This window comes from Alosa sapidissima, chromosome 6 (genome assembly GCF_018492685.1).
Source record: "Alosa sapidissima isolate fAloSap1 chromosome 6, fAloSap1.pri, whole genome shotgun sequence".
Classification (NCBI taxonomy): Eukaryota; Metazoa; Chordata; class Actinopteri; order Clupeiformes; family Clupeidae; genus Alosa; species Alosa sapidissima.
Genome location: NC_055962.1, coordinates 15,738,124 through 15,753,123, shown reverse-complemented (window position 1 = coordinate 15,753,123; position 15,000 = coordinate 15,738,124). Strand labels below are relative to the sequence as shown.

The window sequence follows — 15,000 nt, the reverse complement described above, 5'->3', positions numbered from 1 at the left end:
TGTGAGTATATGTGTGTGTGTGTGTGTGTGTGTGTGTGTGTGTGTGTGTGTGTTTGTGAGTATGTATTTGTGTGTGTGTGTGTGTGTGTGTGTGTGTGTGTGTGTGTGTGTGTGTGTGTGTGTGTGTGTGTGCAGGCATGTGAAACCAGTGCATAAAAGCCAGACAGGGATCATGGGAGGCTCTACTCTGCTGTATTCACTGCTCTGTGAAAATGGCTCTTTTTATTGCACATCTGCCTATGAGTTTGTATTCATATTCTACTGTCAGTTTATGATTTTCTTTATACATATTTAAGCTATTGTTAATAACTGATGTTGTTGCAATATTAGAATATTACAATAGCTGCTGTTTTATACTATATCTGGCTATGAATCTGAGGCCTTTATTTTAACATAATTCACTGCTCCTGTCATGTGTGACTGTGATGGTCTTTACTCAATTTGAGTCGACGCATCCACAAATATTTTCCCTCTCGTTGCATGTGTGATGTAATTTTTGGTTATGCGGCATTTTGATGGACTTTTCAAGCAACACTGATTACAGCCTTAGGCATGTTCTCTCTCAAATCCCCACCAGCCTGTGAGAGTCACAAGGGCGTCTATACACAACAAACCTGTGATGTGGTGAATCAGCCAGTCACACTCATTTTATTATACCTGCTGATAGCTGGCAATAACCCGGCATACTGTATATAGTGAATACTGTATGCTGCATATGGACCTCATACCAGCATATGTATATATATATATATATATATATTAGGGGTGTAAAGATTAACCGATACGTATTGGTATCCGTTTTTAACGTGTAAGATACGGCTACATCGATACGTGAAGCCCCGTATCGGAAAAAAACTGAAATGAACCGGTCGTTATATCGATTTACTTGTTATGAATCGGAAACTATACGTGGTACGGAATTGTGGGTAATGCAGTTCGTTTTTGGTTACATTCATTGCCCAAAGTTGTCAAATGACCTCATTACCCATACATCTACTGCAACTTAATCATGTGACAACTTGCACTCGGTCGGCTTTTGTTTTTCGAAATCCACACATTATAGCATTCCTAAACAGCAACGATAGTCTGTAGAGTAGCCTTACCTTTGATGAAGGGATTTCCTTAATGTTAAATAATAATTTGGCCCTTGCTGCTAAAACGATGCACAAATTATTAGCCAATGATTTTGTTCATATTCACTCAGACTTGTGGCATTATAGGTTTCTGCATTAGGTCTACTGTTGGAACAAAATAAGCCCAGAGAGTTCATTGATTTGTAGGCCTATTTTATTCTTGTAGGGTAGGCTAGGCTATATGAGAAAAGGCCAAGAGTTTCTTAAAGGGACACCAGACAAGCCTGATGCTTTTTCTCTACGAAACTCCCTCTCGCTTGGTCTGAAGCTCTTTTCCTTTTCTTTGCGTCTTCCGTCAAGTGTTTTCGCTGCTTCTTCGCCGGCTCTGCCATTATACACACGTTTGCAACAATCTCTAGCGTTTCGTTAGCCTGCCTCTGTGCTGTAAACTGATCCTGCTTCGGTCGGCGGGTAGGATACACCGAACTTGCAAGTGGGATATTCTTCCTACAGGCAGTAGGGGCGGGCGAGAGAGCCTTCATTCGCCCCGTAATGAGTCATTTAACCATATACCGACTTACGAAGATGATTAATTAACACGAAAACGTTGTCTGGTGTCCCTTTAAGCACTTTTATTTCGGTATTGTCTTACCTCAACAAGGCTACAGCTCCATGAAAACAATCAGATATAAATCTATAAAATCTGTGAAAGATCTATAAAGTCTATAAAAATGTATTTTTATGTTGTATTTGGCTGCTGTGTTTGACTGAAATGTAAATGTATTCTTTTTTCATTTCAATACAGTATGAAACAAACCTCAGTTTAGATAATCATATTCACACATTTTTTTGCCTAATTGACAACCATGACTATGATTCCATGACATGATTTTTTGCCTAATTGACAACCATGACTATGATTATGCTTTCCATTCTTGAACTGCATCGAATTGCATTGAATTGCATCGAATCGTACTGAATCGTTTTTTATAAACATATCTTTTCTTGTATCGAATCGTGCCCATGTATCTAGATGCGAATCGTATTGTCTTTTACATGAGAGATTCACACCCCTTATATATATATATATATATATATATATATATATATATATATACAGTATATATATATATATATATATATATATATATATATATATACAGTATATATATATATATATATATACACATACTTTACATTACATATATATAATGTTTTTTGAGTACAAAACTGCACACTGATGCAGATTTTATAGTTTTCACTATACATTAAAGTCACAAGAAATAATAAATAGCATAAAACTGTTTATAAGCATCAAATAAAATAAAGACACGTGTCCTTATTCCATGCCTTTTTGATGAGTTCTAAACCCATTAGGTACGCAGGATCATTGGGTGTCTCTCTCTTGTTAAGTCCCCCACTCCAGACAAAAACTAAATCCAATATGCTTCTTCACTTGACTTCCTGTTCCAGTCCACTCCTCCCACCCAAGGCACGTCACATGACTTCCTCCCTCCCCTCCCGAAGCAGACGGCGTGATTAGTTGGCACCTCTGCTCCATTCAGGGATCTTTCCCAGTGTGCTCTCATGCCAGTCACCCTCCGGGCCAGACAGACTGGCATATGGGTGGCATATGCCTCTCCCTGCGTGCCCGCTGCAGCCGTGCCTGGCGCCGTTCGGCCCGGAGTCGATCCTCTGGAGGAGGACCAGGAGACTGGTGCCATGGGTCGGCTGTCTCACTTACTTACAGAATAGGAGAGACAGACGGCTCAGGACAAACAGTCTCTGGGCCAGCCAAACCGCATTCGCCTCCTGTAATGTCTTAAAATAATATCTCATGTGTGGCGATGACTATGTGTGGTGCTCACGATGGACTGAATCATCAGTGGAAGTAGGTAGGAGGCAGGTAGAGGTTTGTTGCGAGATTTTTGGGGCTGTCGGTTTAGTTTTATCTCCGGGCCTACTGCTTTCTGTTTTTAAATTTCATAAAATAAGAGAAATAAACGGTTTTCTTGATGCCGAGAGGACGTTGCTAACAGGTGAGTGGTTGTCAGTGATAGGAAAGCTTCCCTAATCACCTTCAGATGCCAAGGCTCTAGGCCACTGTCATAACTTCACACACTGTTAGCCATATTTCCAGAGAGAAGGTAGACAGGGTCTTATTTACGATGGAACTTAAGTGTGTCCTTCTGGTTCAAAGCTGTGCCATGAGAATGGTGATTCGTCAAACTGATTAGTCAAACTGACGACACACGACAAGAAGGCTACATGATCTTGCAATGTGGCCAACGTCCCAACCAAGATGCGGCAAGAATTTATGTTTCTATGATCGTCTAGTCTGACATGGTCAATCGTAAAAGAACATCGTGGAAGACAAAAACAATCGTGTAATCTGCATACTCCATTACATACGCCAGGCTCCCCAGAGGAGCTTGCTCAAGGGAACAGTAGTGGCAGCTGGGGATTGAACCCACAACGTTCTGGCTGCTGTATGCTAGTGCAGCTCATCGGCCATTACTACACGCCACGCTACCACCAGCCCTCCAAGTTGCAACATTAGTCCCTAACATTTTTTGGATTTATCGTTGTCAAAGATGTGTATGTGGTGGGACTGAGGTCTGTTTACAACAGTGGGGTCTGTTTACAAGTTAACTAGTACTTACAAGCCTGTAGCCTTGTGTTTGTAGCCTACTGAGTTTCCAGCAGTGTTGAGCTGTGACTCTGACTCTACCATTGAAAGTCATGTTTAAAATTGTGCTGGTATGCTTATTATGGTAAGTCAGGCCACCTCTAGCCCCAGTCAGTGTCTGTACTCTGGGACACACTAGAAACTGACTCTGTAGTGTGTGTGTGTGTGTGTGTGTGTGTGTGTGTGTGTGTTTGTGTGTGGGTGGGTGGGTGTGCACGTGTGGGAGCTTTGGCAAACTGCAGGTGTGCATACATGAGAGCATGCCATCCTCTTCCACAGCTTCCACACAAGGTGACCATTTTTATATTAGCATGCAACAACGCGTAGGGACACATAAACTGGCATCAGTTATGTGGTTTTGCTAAAGGCATTACAGTAAGATGATTACCGGTACATGAGTGGCAGATTAGGTAGCATTATGTAAACTAAAGCAATAAGATTGGCACACCGAAGACCACTAGACTTCAGTAGCAAAATTCACCGTAACAAGCTTTTAAAAACAGTGTTTCATCCGTTTTCATGTTTACACCTTGCGACTCCCATTAAGAGAGATAAGCTTGAGTGACTGATATAGGTTTGACTGACTGTCTTTGTGCATATAGACCTGCTGCCCATGAACAGGGGATCTTGTCCACCATCATAGATCATGGGTGGATGTCACTGACGGTCAAAAAAGAACCTTGTAATGTAGCATTGGAAAATGTCTCTTAGGTGGGGAAAGTGGAAGACACTGGTTAGGCTTCCAGCAGTGTTAACTCTTATATCTCCTGTACATAGAGGGGACATCATGTTGAATGGTTATGTTGTTCTGAAGGGAGATTTTTTATCTATACTGTGTAAGCTTATGCCTAATGTTACAGTGCAGCATATGCTTTTATATGTTGAAAATAGATTAGCTTAGAGACATTAAAATGCTGAATGATGTAACACAAACCCAAGGAAATTTAGTGTTTGCTTTGAAAACTGCTTATCTAATTTAAGGGAGAAAACAGTTTTATGTTAATTATTCTTGCATGACCTTTCCAGTCTTCTATCAATGTGTATGCTAGTCTGTTCACACACACACAACACATACACACACACACACACACACACACACACACACACACACACACACACACACACACACACACACACACACACACACACACACACAAACACACACACACACACATTTACCCTCTTAAAAGTGGTGCAACTCCGGTGTTCCCAGTCAGTGTTAACTGTCATTATGTACCTCACATGGCTGACCTGTCAAAGAGTAATGTCTATCTATGATGCCGCATGTTAAAGGATTTCCCCCCAGCTTTGCCCTCTGTGGTTTTCAGTGTGTGTGTTTCTGCCCCTGGCCGCCCCCCACTCCCTCTCCACCCTGGCTGGGTGCTTTCAGCGGGGGCAGCCAGCGCTGTTGTTTCTCCCCCAGACCAGTAGGAGGAGCTGTCTGTATGTCCCCCGGCTGGGCTCTCTGCCTGCTTGCTGGCTGGCTGGTTTGGCTGGCTGGCTAAGCTGCTGTGTTAACCCTCTCTCTTCTTCTCCCCCTCCTCTCCTCCCCTCTCCTCTCCTCTCCTCTCCTGTCCTCTCCTCTCTTCTCCTCTGTCTCTCTCTCTCGTGGCACCCAGGCGCGGCTTCCCTCCTGTTCATCCACCTTAAGCATTGCTGAGGTATTCCTTGCATGTTGTTTACGATGCATCACCATGGCGACGGCACCACCACCTCACTCCACCCTCACCCTACTCCTCCTGTTGCCTTGGTTACCTGCCTGCTTCGCTGCACCTCCATTCTTGTGTCTTGCTTGCCCCCCCCCACCACACAGCACCACCCACTCACCCCCACCCTCACCCCCTCAACCTCTATCCCCACCCCCACCCACCACAAACACTACTGCATCATTAGGAAGTGGACTACTCTTTGCTCATCATTGATCTGCAGTGGTCTTTTGTTGCATCTTGCCATTGGGATGACTGTTTAATGATTCCGAGTCTGTTTTAGAAAGGATTATGCTCAGCACAGATCATATTGTATTTTTTGTTTCCATAAACATATGTTTCTTTTGTGTTTTTAGTGTAAAAATAAAGATACACTTCATTGTGTACATGAACCCATTTTCTCATAACACATTTTCATATTCATACACATCAACCTACAAATGTACTCACACACACAGGCACACACACACACACACACACACAAACACACACACACACACACACACACACACACATTCACTGAGACCACCTCCCTAATTAGCCCCTGACCCTTCAACCCTGAGTCCCAGAGTTGAAAGGTCAAAGATCGACCTCATTTTCAGCAGTGTGGTGTTGTTTGAACTTAATGGCCACCTACCCACCATGCCCCCTTGTAAATCTCAGTAGCTGTTCTGAGTTTCTCATGCCTGCCGTCAGTGCAGATGTGCAACTGCCACATGTGACCACAGATGACCACATGGAAGCTAGCTAGATTGACCCATCTGCTCTGGGCCCATCCATTGACTGATTGAGTATAATCTAGTGTAGACCTCCCACAAAGCAGGCTGCCTGAACAAGGGATATTATGACTATGTCCAGTCTTAATGCTTTTTTGACCATGTAGCCGCAATCAGTCCTGTGGTCTTTCCCGATGCATATGAGGGTTGTTTCCATGCCCTGTGGCACAGATTGCTTGTATGTAGGGAGGGCTGAGGTGGCACAGATGTTGCCATGGTGCGATGACTTCCTCTGCCTTTTCTGTGGTGTTTGATGACACTAAGCATTTGTTGTGGCTGGTCCACCTGTGCACTGAAAAGACCACTGATGTTATGCAGGCTAGCTGTCACAGCAGCATATAGCCAATGAGAGACCATTATCATGGTTTCCGTGGTAATACCTGATTTGACCTCCCTGTCATGAAGGTGACATAGCATATAACATAATGAGATGGGACATGATGTGACCTCATATCTGGTGATGCATGCTGGACTTTTGCACAGGGCACATTGTGTTAAGTCCAGCATGCATCGCGTTCAGCCAGATATGCATGAAGTCGAATGAGCCTATTTATTCCCATAATTTGATGAGTCACGACATACATTATGTCCAGCTGTCAGGACACATTACGTTGTGCACATAAACAACTGCCTGGATTGGACACAGGACAAGTTCATAGGACACGTTTGCACCAACTGTAAATACTCTAACTACAGTGTAAGAACTCCACTTGTATACTTCCACACACTGACGCCATATGATATGACGCTACAAGGCAGATGAGGGGCGATTGAGAGATGAAGAAGGGATATTGTTCATTTTGTGACGTGTCCACAATGTGTACATTATAACGTACCAACAAAGAAGAGTTGCAAGAGTTTAGGAGACAGCAACAACAACAACAACACTTTCATTTAAATAGCACTTTTCTCAACACTCAAAGCGCTTCACATGAAAGGGGGGACCTCACTAGAAGCTGTCAATCATCTCCATTGCCACACCCACTCAGATTTCTCACCCCCACCCTCCCCACATGACCTGGAGGGAGTCTTTTGAGTTGTCATTCGCCTTCATCTCTCACTTCCAGTTACTATTCCTGCCATCATGATTTATTTTTGAGATTTGTTAGGTGGTTTGTGTGTCACTGAGAGTGTGTGTGTGTGTGTGTGTGTATGTGTGTGTGTGTGTGTGTGTGTGCGTGTGTGTGTGAGATATTCTAAGAGACACGAGTGCATGTTCTCACACCCTGTGCATATGCTGAACTTGTGAGTTTGTCTCTTGTGTTGGTGGGTGCCTGGCTGAGCCTGTCTCTGTGTCCACGGGCTTGTGTTTTTCTGTGTTGTAGTGTGTATATGTTTGTGACGATATGTCTGTACATGTGTTTTGGTGTCTCTGTCTCTGTGAGCGTGCATGCTTGTTTTATATGTAGTGTGTGTATGTGTGGGTGTGGGAGAGTGTGTGTGTGTGTGTGTGTGTGTGTGTGTGTGTGTGTGTGTGCAAGAGAGTTTGTATGTGTCTATGTGTCTGCGTAGATGTTTGTCTTAACATGCAAATGTCCCTCTGTGTTTGCTTGTGTGCTTTTGTGCATAAATATTTGGCTCCACATGTGTTTGTGTGTGTGCGTGTGCGCGTGTTTGCGCACATGCTTGTGTTAGCAGTGAGTGTGTGTGAGCAGTGAATGAGTGTGTGTGTGTGAGTTCAGTTTGTATGCACACACGCACATGTGTGTGTGTGTGTGTGTGTGTCAGTGAGTGACTGTCCTGTGGCTCCCTCCAGGCCTCACGGCGAGAGTTCAGGGCTCACCTGGATGAGGTCATCACGCTCAAGTCCAGGTATTCTACCTTGGACCAGGTAAACAGCTCACCTTCTTCCCTCCCCCCACCCTTATTCTCCACCGCACCAGCATGCCAACATGGCCGCCCACCAGACACGGCTCAGCAACTCAGCACAGGACAGAACAGCACTGCAACACAGCATAAGACAGGACAGCACTGCAACACAGCACAGGACAGGACAGCACTGCAACACAGTATAGCATAGCATTATAATCACTGCAACACAGCACAGCGTAGCGCTGCAACACAGCACAGGACAGGACAGCACTGCAACACAGTATAGCATAGCATTATAATCACTGCATAATATAGCATTATAAGCACTGCAACACAGCACAGCGTAGCACTGCAACACAGCACAGGACAGCAACACAGTACTGCATAATATTGCAATGCAGCACAGGACAGCAGCACAGTACAGCATTGCAACACAGCACAGGGCACTGCAGCACTGCAGCACTCCACAAAACTGCAACATAGCACAGTACATCACTACACTGCAACACAGCACAGGACAGTGTTGCGCTGTAACACAGCAAAGGACAGCACAGCACTGCAACACGGCACTGCACAATGCTGCAACATAACACAGGACAGTGCAGCACTGCAACACAGGACAGCACAGCACTAAAACACAACACAGGACAGTGCAGCATTGCACAAAACTGCACAATACTGCAACACGGCACAGGACAGTGCAGCACTGCAACATAGGACAGGACAGCACTGCACAGGACTGCAACACAGCACAGAACAGTACAACACTGCAACACAGCACAGCACTCCACAATACTGCAACACAGCACAGCACTCCACAATACTGCAACACAGCACAGGACAGTGCAGTATACAAATACAACACCCCTCAGCACAGCACAGGAGAACACAACACAGCACAGCAATATACAACACAGTCTTAGCACAGCAGATGACTGGCCACCATAGTACCACAGCATGTTACATAACACAGCATCGTATGACACTGCACAACAAAGGACTTCCAAATTGAGCACATCCTAGCATAGCACACAACTGCACATCATAGCACGGTATGCCACTCCATAATAAAGCAGCACAGCCCATCACATCATAGTGTGCAAGGCAATACAGCCCAACAAAATGCAGCACAACACAACACAAGTGACCCCGCCCCCCCCCCCCCCACACACACACACACACACACACACTCAGGGACACACTAACCTCTCTCTCTCTCTCTCTGTCTCTCTCTATATATATATATCTCTCAGACACACACACACTCTCTCAGACACACACACACACTCAAACAGTATATTTTAGAGTCACTAGCTACCACCAAATTGAGATGCTGAAATGTGGCATCTAAAGAAACTTCTGCATCACTTTACACTGACCACAGAAGCTCAAAACTATAGCCAAGGTATTGCGTCCAATGGATCGTACAGTCTTTGCAAAGCACAAAAGCAGTATGCATATTAACCAAGTTACTCACACCACAAGTTATAAAGCACCCATTTGGCTAGCAGAGCACTGAATGGTCCTAGAAAAATATACAAACTGACATACTAAAATGATGCATCCAAAGAGCCTTAACAGACCTCCATAGACCCTAACACTCAATTCACATCTTACTATCGTTTAACACTGACTGCAGTACAACACGAGGATCATGGCAAAGGGTTGTGTACATCAGCAAACCCATTTGAAAGCCAGCAGTCCAATCCCAACCCCCTCTCCACCCCTCATTTACTTAAAACATGGCTGGGCACTTTGGAAGAACCCCTACCACCTGCCCACTTAAAGAAAGAGGCACTTAGAAAAATTACATCCGGGAACACTTTTGCAGGGTGTCAGTGTGTGACTTTTTTTTAGGAAAAGACCAGAAACCAAAAAAAAAAAAAAGAAAAAAATATATAATTTAGAAATTATGATAAATGTGGCTGCAGCAAAGTCAATTTCCAGATTTTGACAGAGCGTTTTTTACTCAGCGTGACGCATCCATGTCTCCTGGCGTAGATGCGCAGAAGGTTCATGTGTCTGTCACTGCTCTCGAGCTGAGGTGTGGAGCGACACCCTGCACAGACGAGCACAGCACTGCACACACACACACACACACACGCAAACACACACGCAAACACACACACACACACACAGCTTTCGGTACGGAATGGCTTTACCTGTCGGCTTGTTTTGTTTTTAATTAAAAAGCCTGTGGCTGCACTATCACCAGCGCCCCCTATGTGTAGCATGCTCACAGTGCACCCTCCCCACCTGACACCCCTGCCTTTGCTTTTGGTCAGCCAATGCGGCAAGTTTCTAGCCTCTTCCTTGCTCTCTATCTCTCTCTCTCTCGCAGTCTCTCTCTCTATCTCTGTATCTCACAATCTCACACTCTGTCTATCTATCTATCTATCTATCTATCTATCTATCTTTCTGTTCTTTTCCATTTTCCTTGCTCTATTTATTGGTTTCTTTGTCTCTCTCTCTCTATCTCTGTCTATCCATTGACTTGTACTTGTCATATACATGTAGCTTGTCTTGCTCACACTCATGAACACTCACTCATTGGTGTGTACAGGCCATTGCATTTGGGGTCTGAGTGTGTGAGAGATTGTATGATGAGTATGAAAAGTATGATGTCTTCATTGTGTTTGTGTGTGTGTGTGTGTGTGTGTGTGTGTGTGTGTGTGTGTGTGTGTGTGTGCGTGCGTGTGTGTGTGCGCGCATGCGTGCGTGTGTGTGTGTCTTCAGTAGTGTCTAGTCGTCAGTAGCCACCAGTCTCTTTGACATACCTTTTACCTTTTACTTTCAGCTCCCAATCATCATCTCTCTCTTTCTCTTTCTCTCTCTCTCTCTCTCTCTTTCTCTTTCTCTCTCTCTCTCTCTCTCTCTCTCTCTCTCTTTCTCTTTCTCTCTCTCTCTCTCTCTCTCTCTCTCTCTCTCTCTCTCTCTATACTAGTCATAAAAAACACATACATGCTTGCTTGTTGTGTGTTTGTGTCTGTCTCTGCCTCTGTGTGTGTATGTCTATGTATGTCTATGTTTGTACGTGTGTGTTGGTGTGTGTGTGTGTGTGTGTGTGTGTGTGTGTGTGTGTGTATGTCCGTGTGTATGCGTTTGTGTGTGAGCATGTGTGTTTGTGTGCCTGTGTGTGTGTGTGTGTGTGTACGTGTCCGTGCATGTGTGTGCATTTGTGTGTGTGTTTGTGTAACTGTAACAGCCTGTCATGGGGGTATAAATTTCACCCGTTGCGTCACTGTCACGGCGGCGACTGTGTTTCATTTTCTTTCGAGTTCAGCGAAAGCAAGACTGCCGAGAGAGATTCAGGGAGCACGCTGAGCTCTGGCGCTTCACTCTCTCCTCTCGCTGAGATTGGCCCATTGATTGCTTCCATGCTACTCCGTTAGCTTCTCGGAAACGGGAGCCGTACACTAAAGTGCGCCTCCATCCCATAATCCTTCCACCAGAGCTGTTTGGACAGGTTGCCATGACAGTGTACCTGTTTGTTATGGTGACGATGACTTTGCACAGTGCCAGTAAAGATTTGATTTATTTAAATATGGGATCAGTTTATTGTGTGTGTGTGTGTGTGTGTGTGAATGTGTGTGTGTGTGTGTGTGTGTGTGTGTCTGAAATTGAGAGTATGTATTTGTTTGTGTGTGTGTGTGTGTGTCCATCCCATACCTTCAAAGATGTGCAAAGAGGCGAGTGAACCACAGGGAGATGGAGAGATGGGCTGGATTTTCTTTTTTTGAAACATCAGCTGTAAAGCTGCCACCATCTCAGCCTCCATGAGCTCTCAGTGTCTCCCCTCCACTGCCCTGCCCATCACAGCTTAGGCTAGATGTGTTCATGTTTGCCTTTGCGCCATCTACAGGCTGAATGTGTGCACTACAACTGATCACAAGTCTCCCCCCCCCCCTCTCTCTCGCTTACTTACTGCCACAAACACATACACACTTACACACACACACACACACAAAAGAACATCAAACACCCAAACGCCCATAATTCACCATTGCTATCTCCACGCACAGCTAAGCTAACACTGATTAATACACTGAAGCTAGTCCACAGCAGTAGACAGACCAGGTGTTGGCCTGTTGAGGTCAGCACTTAGCATTTGTTTATTTGTTTGTTTGTTTGTTTGTTTGTTTGTTTTTTTCTTGAAAACAGATACATGAAAAGTAGTATCAGAGAAAAAAAAATGTACTTTTTTTAGTGAAATTGCTCTGGAGATTCCAGGTCCGTATTGTCTGCTTTACATGTTTGACCCAAGAAATTTGAACTTGATGTGGTCTGTCATCACTCTGCTCTTTTGAGTTTGTCGCTATACACATCTCTCTACTTCTCAACACATCCACGCCACTCTCCTTTGACTTTGTTGTTCCGTTTCTCTCGCTCTTTCTTGCTCTTTTTTTCTTTTTTTGTCTTTCTCACAAACACACATACTCACACACACACTCACACACACACTCTCTCTCTCTCTCACACACACACACACACACACACACACACACACACACACACACACACACACACACACACACACATACATTGCCTTGCCCTGTTCTCGCAGCTTGCTCTTCTCTTTCTAGTTTCATTTTTCCTTTCCTTCTTTTTTTTTTGTCCTCTCGCGTTTGCCTCTCCTTGTCTCTCATCTTGTTCCTGTCTCTTGTTGGGTGTTTTGACTGGGTTGCCATGGGAACCGTCTGATGGACTGATGCTTGTGCTGACTTTATCTCCACTAGCTCCAGTGTAGGTTGGAGGGGCTAAAAGATGATCGCCATAGGAGCCATAGAACCTTCAGCTCTCGAGTAACTATCCCCTCGCTCCCTCCCTCCCTCCTTCCCTGCCACCTGTCCTCTTCCTCTCCACTCTTCTCACTCTCTATATATCTCTCTCTGTCTATCTCTCTCTCTTTCTGTCTCTCTCTCTCTCGCTCGTTCGCACCCTGCCTCGCTGCCTCTGTCCTGCCTCGCTCTCCGTGCGCAAGTGCGACCCCTGCTTCGCCACTGGAGACCCTGGCTCCCCTCTGTCAATTTTACCCTTCCTCCCTTCCTCCCCTTTTTCTTTCTTCCTCTTCCTCTTCCTCTTCTTCCTCCACATCTCTGTCCTATGTGGAGTTCAGCTCTGGTGCCCCCTGTGTTTCTGCGTCTAATCTAATCTGGTTTCACTGTTGTTTTTTCTTACGTTCCTATTCTGTCCCTGTATCTCGTTCCCTCCATCACATGTGCGTGGTCACTTTAGTAACCATACAACTCTTTCTTTCACTTCATCTCTCTTTCTCCTCTCCCTCTCCCTCCTCCTCCCTCCCTTTCTCTCTTTCACTCCCTCTCTCTCTTCCTCTCTCATGCTCTGCTTCCACCGGTTGTCTTGGTGTGCTGGATCTCTGGCTGTCTTGCATTCGCTGCCGTAGTGTTTGCCCCCCCCCCTCTCTCTCTTTCTCTCTCTCTTTCTCTTTCTTTCTCTCCCTCCCTCCCTCCCTCCCTCTTGTACTGGATGTTGTCGTTTTCGTTTCGACACGGTCGTCTGTCTCTGGTCCGTTGCTTCTTTCTTTCTCTGGGCTGTAGTTTCTGTAGGATCACTCCACCACATTCCAGACTTTTCCTCTCTGCCTCCCTCCCTTCCTCCCTCCTTTCCTTTGCTCTTTTCCTGCTTTCACCCCCCCCCCCCCCCTTCTCTCTTTTCACCCTCCTCCTCTCCACACCTGGCTGTCTGGCTGGTTTGGTGCCCTGTGTATTCAGTGGAGGTCATTTTGTTTTTGTGTGGACAGAGAGACTTTGTCCTGGCCTCCCATAATCCATCACTTTGGGGTCAAGGGTCACTCTCATTGAGGAAGCAATTGACAACATGCGTGCTTCGATTTTTTTAGACTTGTCCTCCAGTTCACTATCAAATACATATACAAAACGGATGACTTCTGAATGTCTGCAACTCAATGTCCGGCTAATCAGTGAACAGCACCCTAGTGGGTGTCCAATCAGAGGCACAAAAGACAGACAGACAGAAAGATGGACAGGTGGACAGGCCAATCAGCGTGTGTCTCAACATCATGTTCCACCCAGCATGACAGAACACTTTGGAGAGAATGGAGAGATGTCATTCCATCTGAAAGGGCATGCATGCACACACACACACACACACACACACACACACACACACACACACACACACACACACACACACACACACACATTCACGCCTACTCACGATCATGCACGTATTCTATCTTTGACAATGACACACACACACACACACACACACACACACACAGCATTCTCTCATCCTGTTCCTTTGGATGTGTAGCGACACAAAGCTTTGTCCTCTTTGCCACCATCATAATCACACTCACACACACACACACACACACACACACAAACACACACACACACACACACACACACACACAGGCAAACCTTCACATGCACACTCAGATGACTAGATTACCTCTATGCTAAGCTGAATCTCACCATGAGCCTGTGACTTCACAAACATTAGCTCAGCACTAAGGTCAACAATAAGGTCCACTTCTCCATCAGAGCCAGACCAAGCCCAGCCTTTAACACATAATAACATCACACCAGTGCCTACCTTCAGTTTCATGCCAGCGCCAGACGAGGTCCATCTCATGACGTTTTTACAGCAGGCCATATTAGTCTACGCATTAGTTTGGTGTTCATGGTTTTTTCAACTCCTGTGGAATGGAATGTTGATTGTGTTTTAGTTGTAACGCTCAAGAGAGCGCACGAGAGAGAGAGAGAGAGTTTGTCACTGGCCTGAATAGAGAGCTAAGCTAAGGCTCCCCCAGATTTGGAACCCTTAGTGGTAGTGCTTTTAAACATTCGGCTTGAATTGTTGCGGAATCAGACCATAGAGTGGTCTAGTCATCAGTCCAAATTCTGTGCAGAAAAGAGGTGTGACAAACCTTTCTCTCGTTGTTGTTGTTATTGCTGTTG

The 15,000-nt window shown here is 45.2% G+C and overlaps 1 protein-coding gene across 13 annotated transcripts in view; it reads left to right on the top strand.

The window, feature by feature from the left end:
* The window catches only part of gphnb (gephyrin b), a 115,792-nt gene that overhangs the window by 79,516 nt on the left and 21,276 nt on the right, over positions 1-15,000 (top strand). For 6 of the 13 annotated variants that reach the window (XM_042094903.1, XM_042094902.1, XM_042094904.1 and 3 more), the window contains exons 9-11: positions 5,382-5,423; positions 8,001-8,075; positions 12,793-12,858. The exons of 2 other annotated variants lie outside the window; for them this stretch is intronic. In XM_042094903.1, coding sequence (XP_041950837.1) covers positions 5,382-5,423; positions 8,001-8,075; positions 12,793-12,858 — 183 coding nt within the window. The remainder of the gene's footprint in view (positions 1-5,381; positions 5,424-8,000; positions 8,076-12,792; positions 12,859-15,000) is intronic. 5 more of the 13 variants (XM_042094912.1, XM_042094914.1, XM_042094905.1 and 2 more) reach the window with 4 other exon arrangements.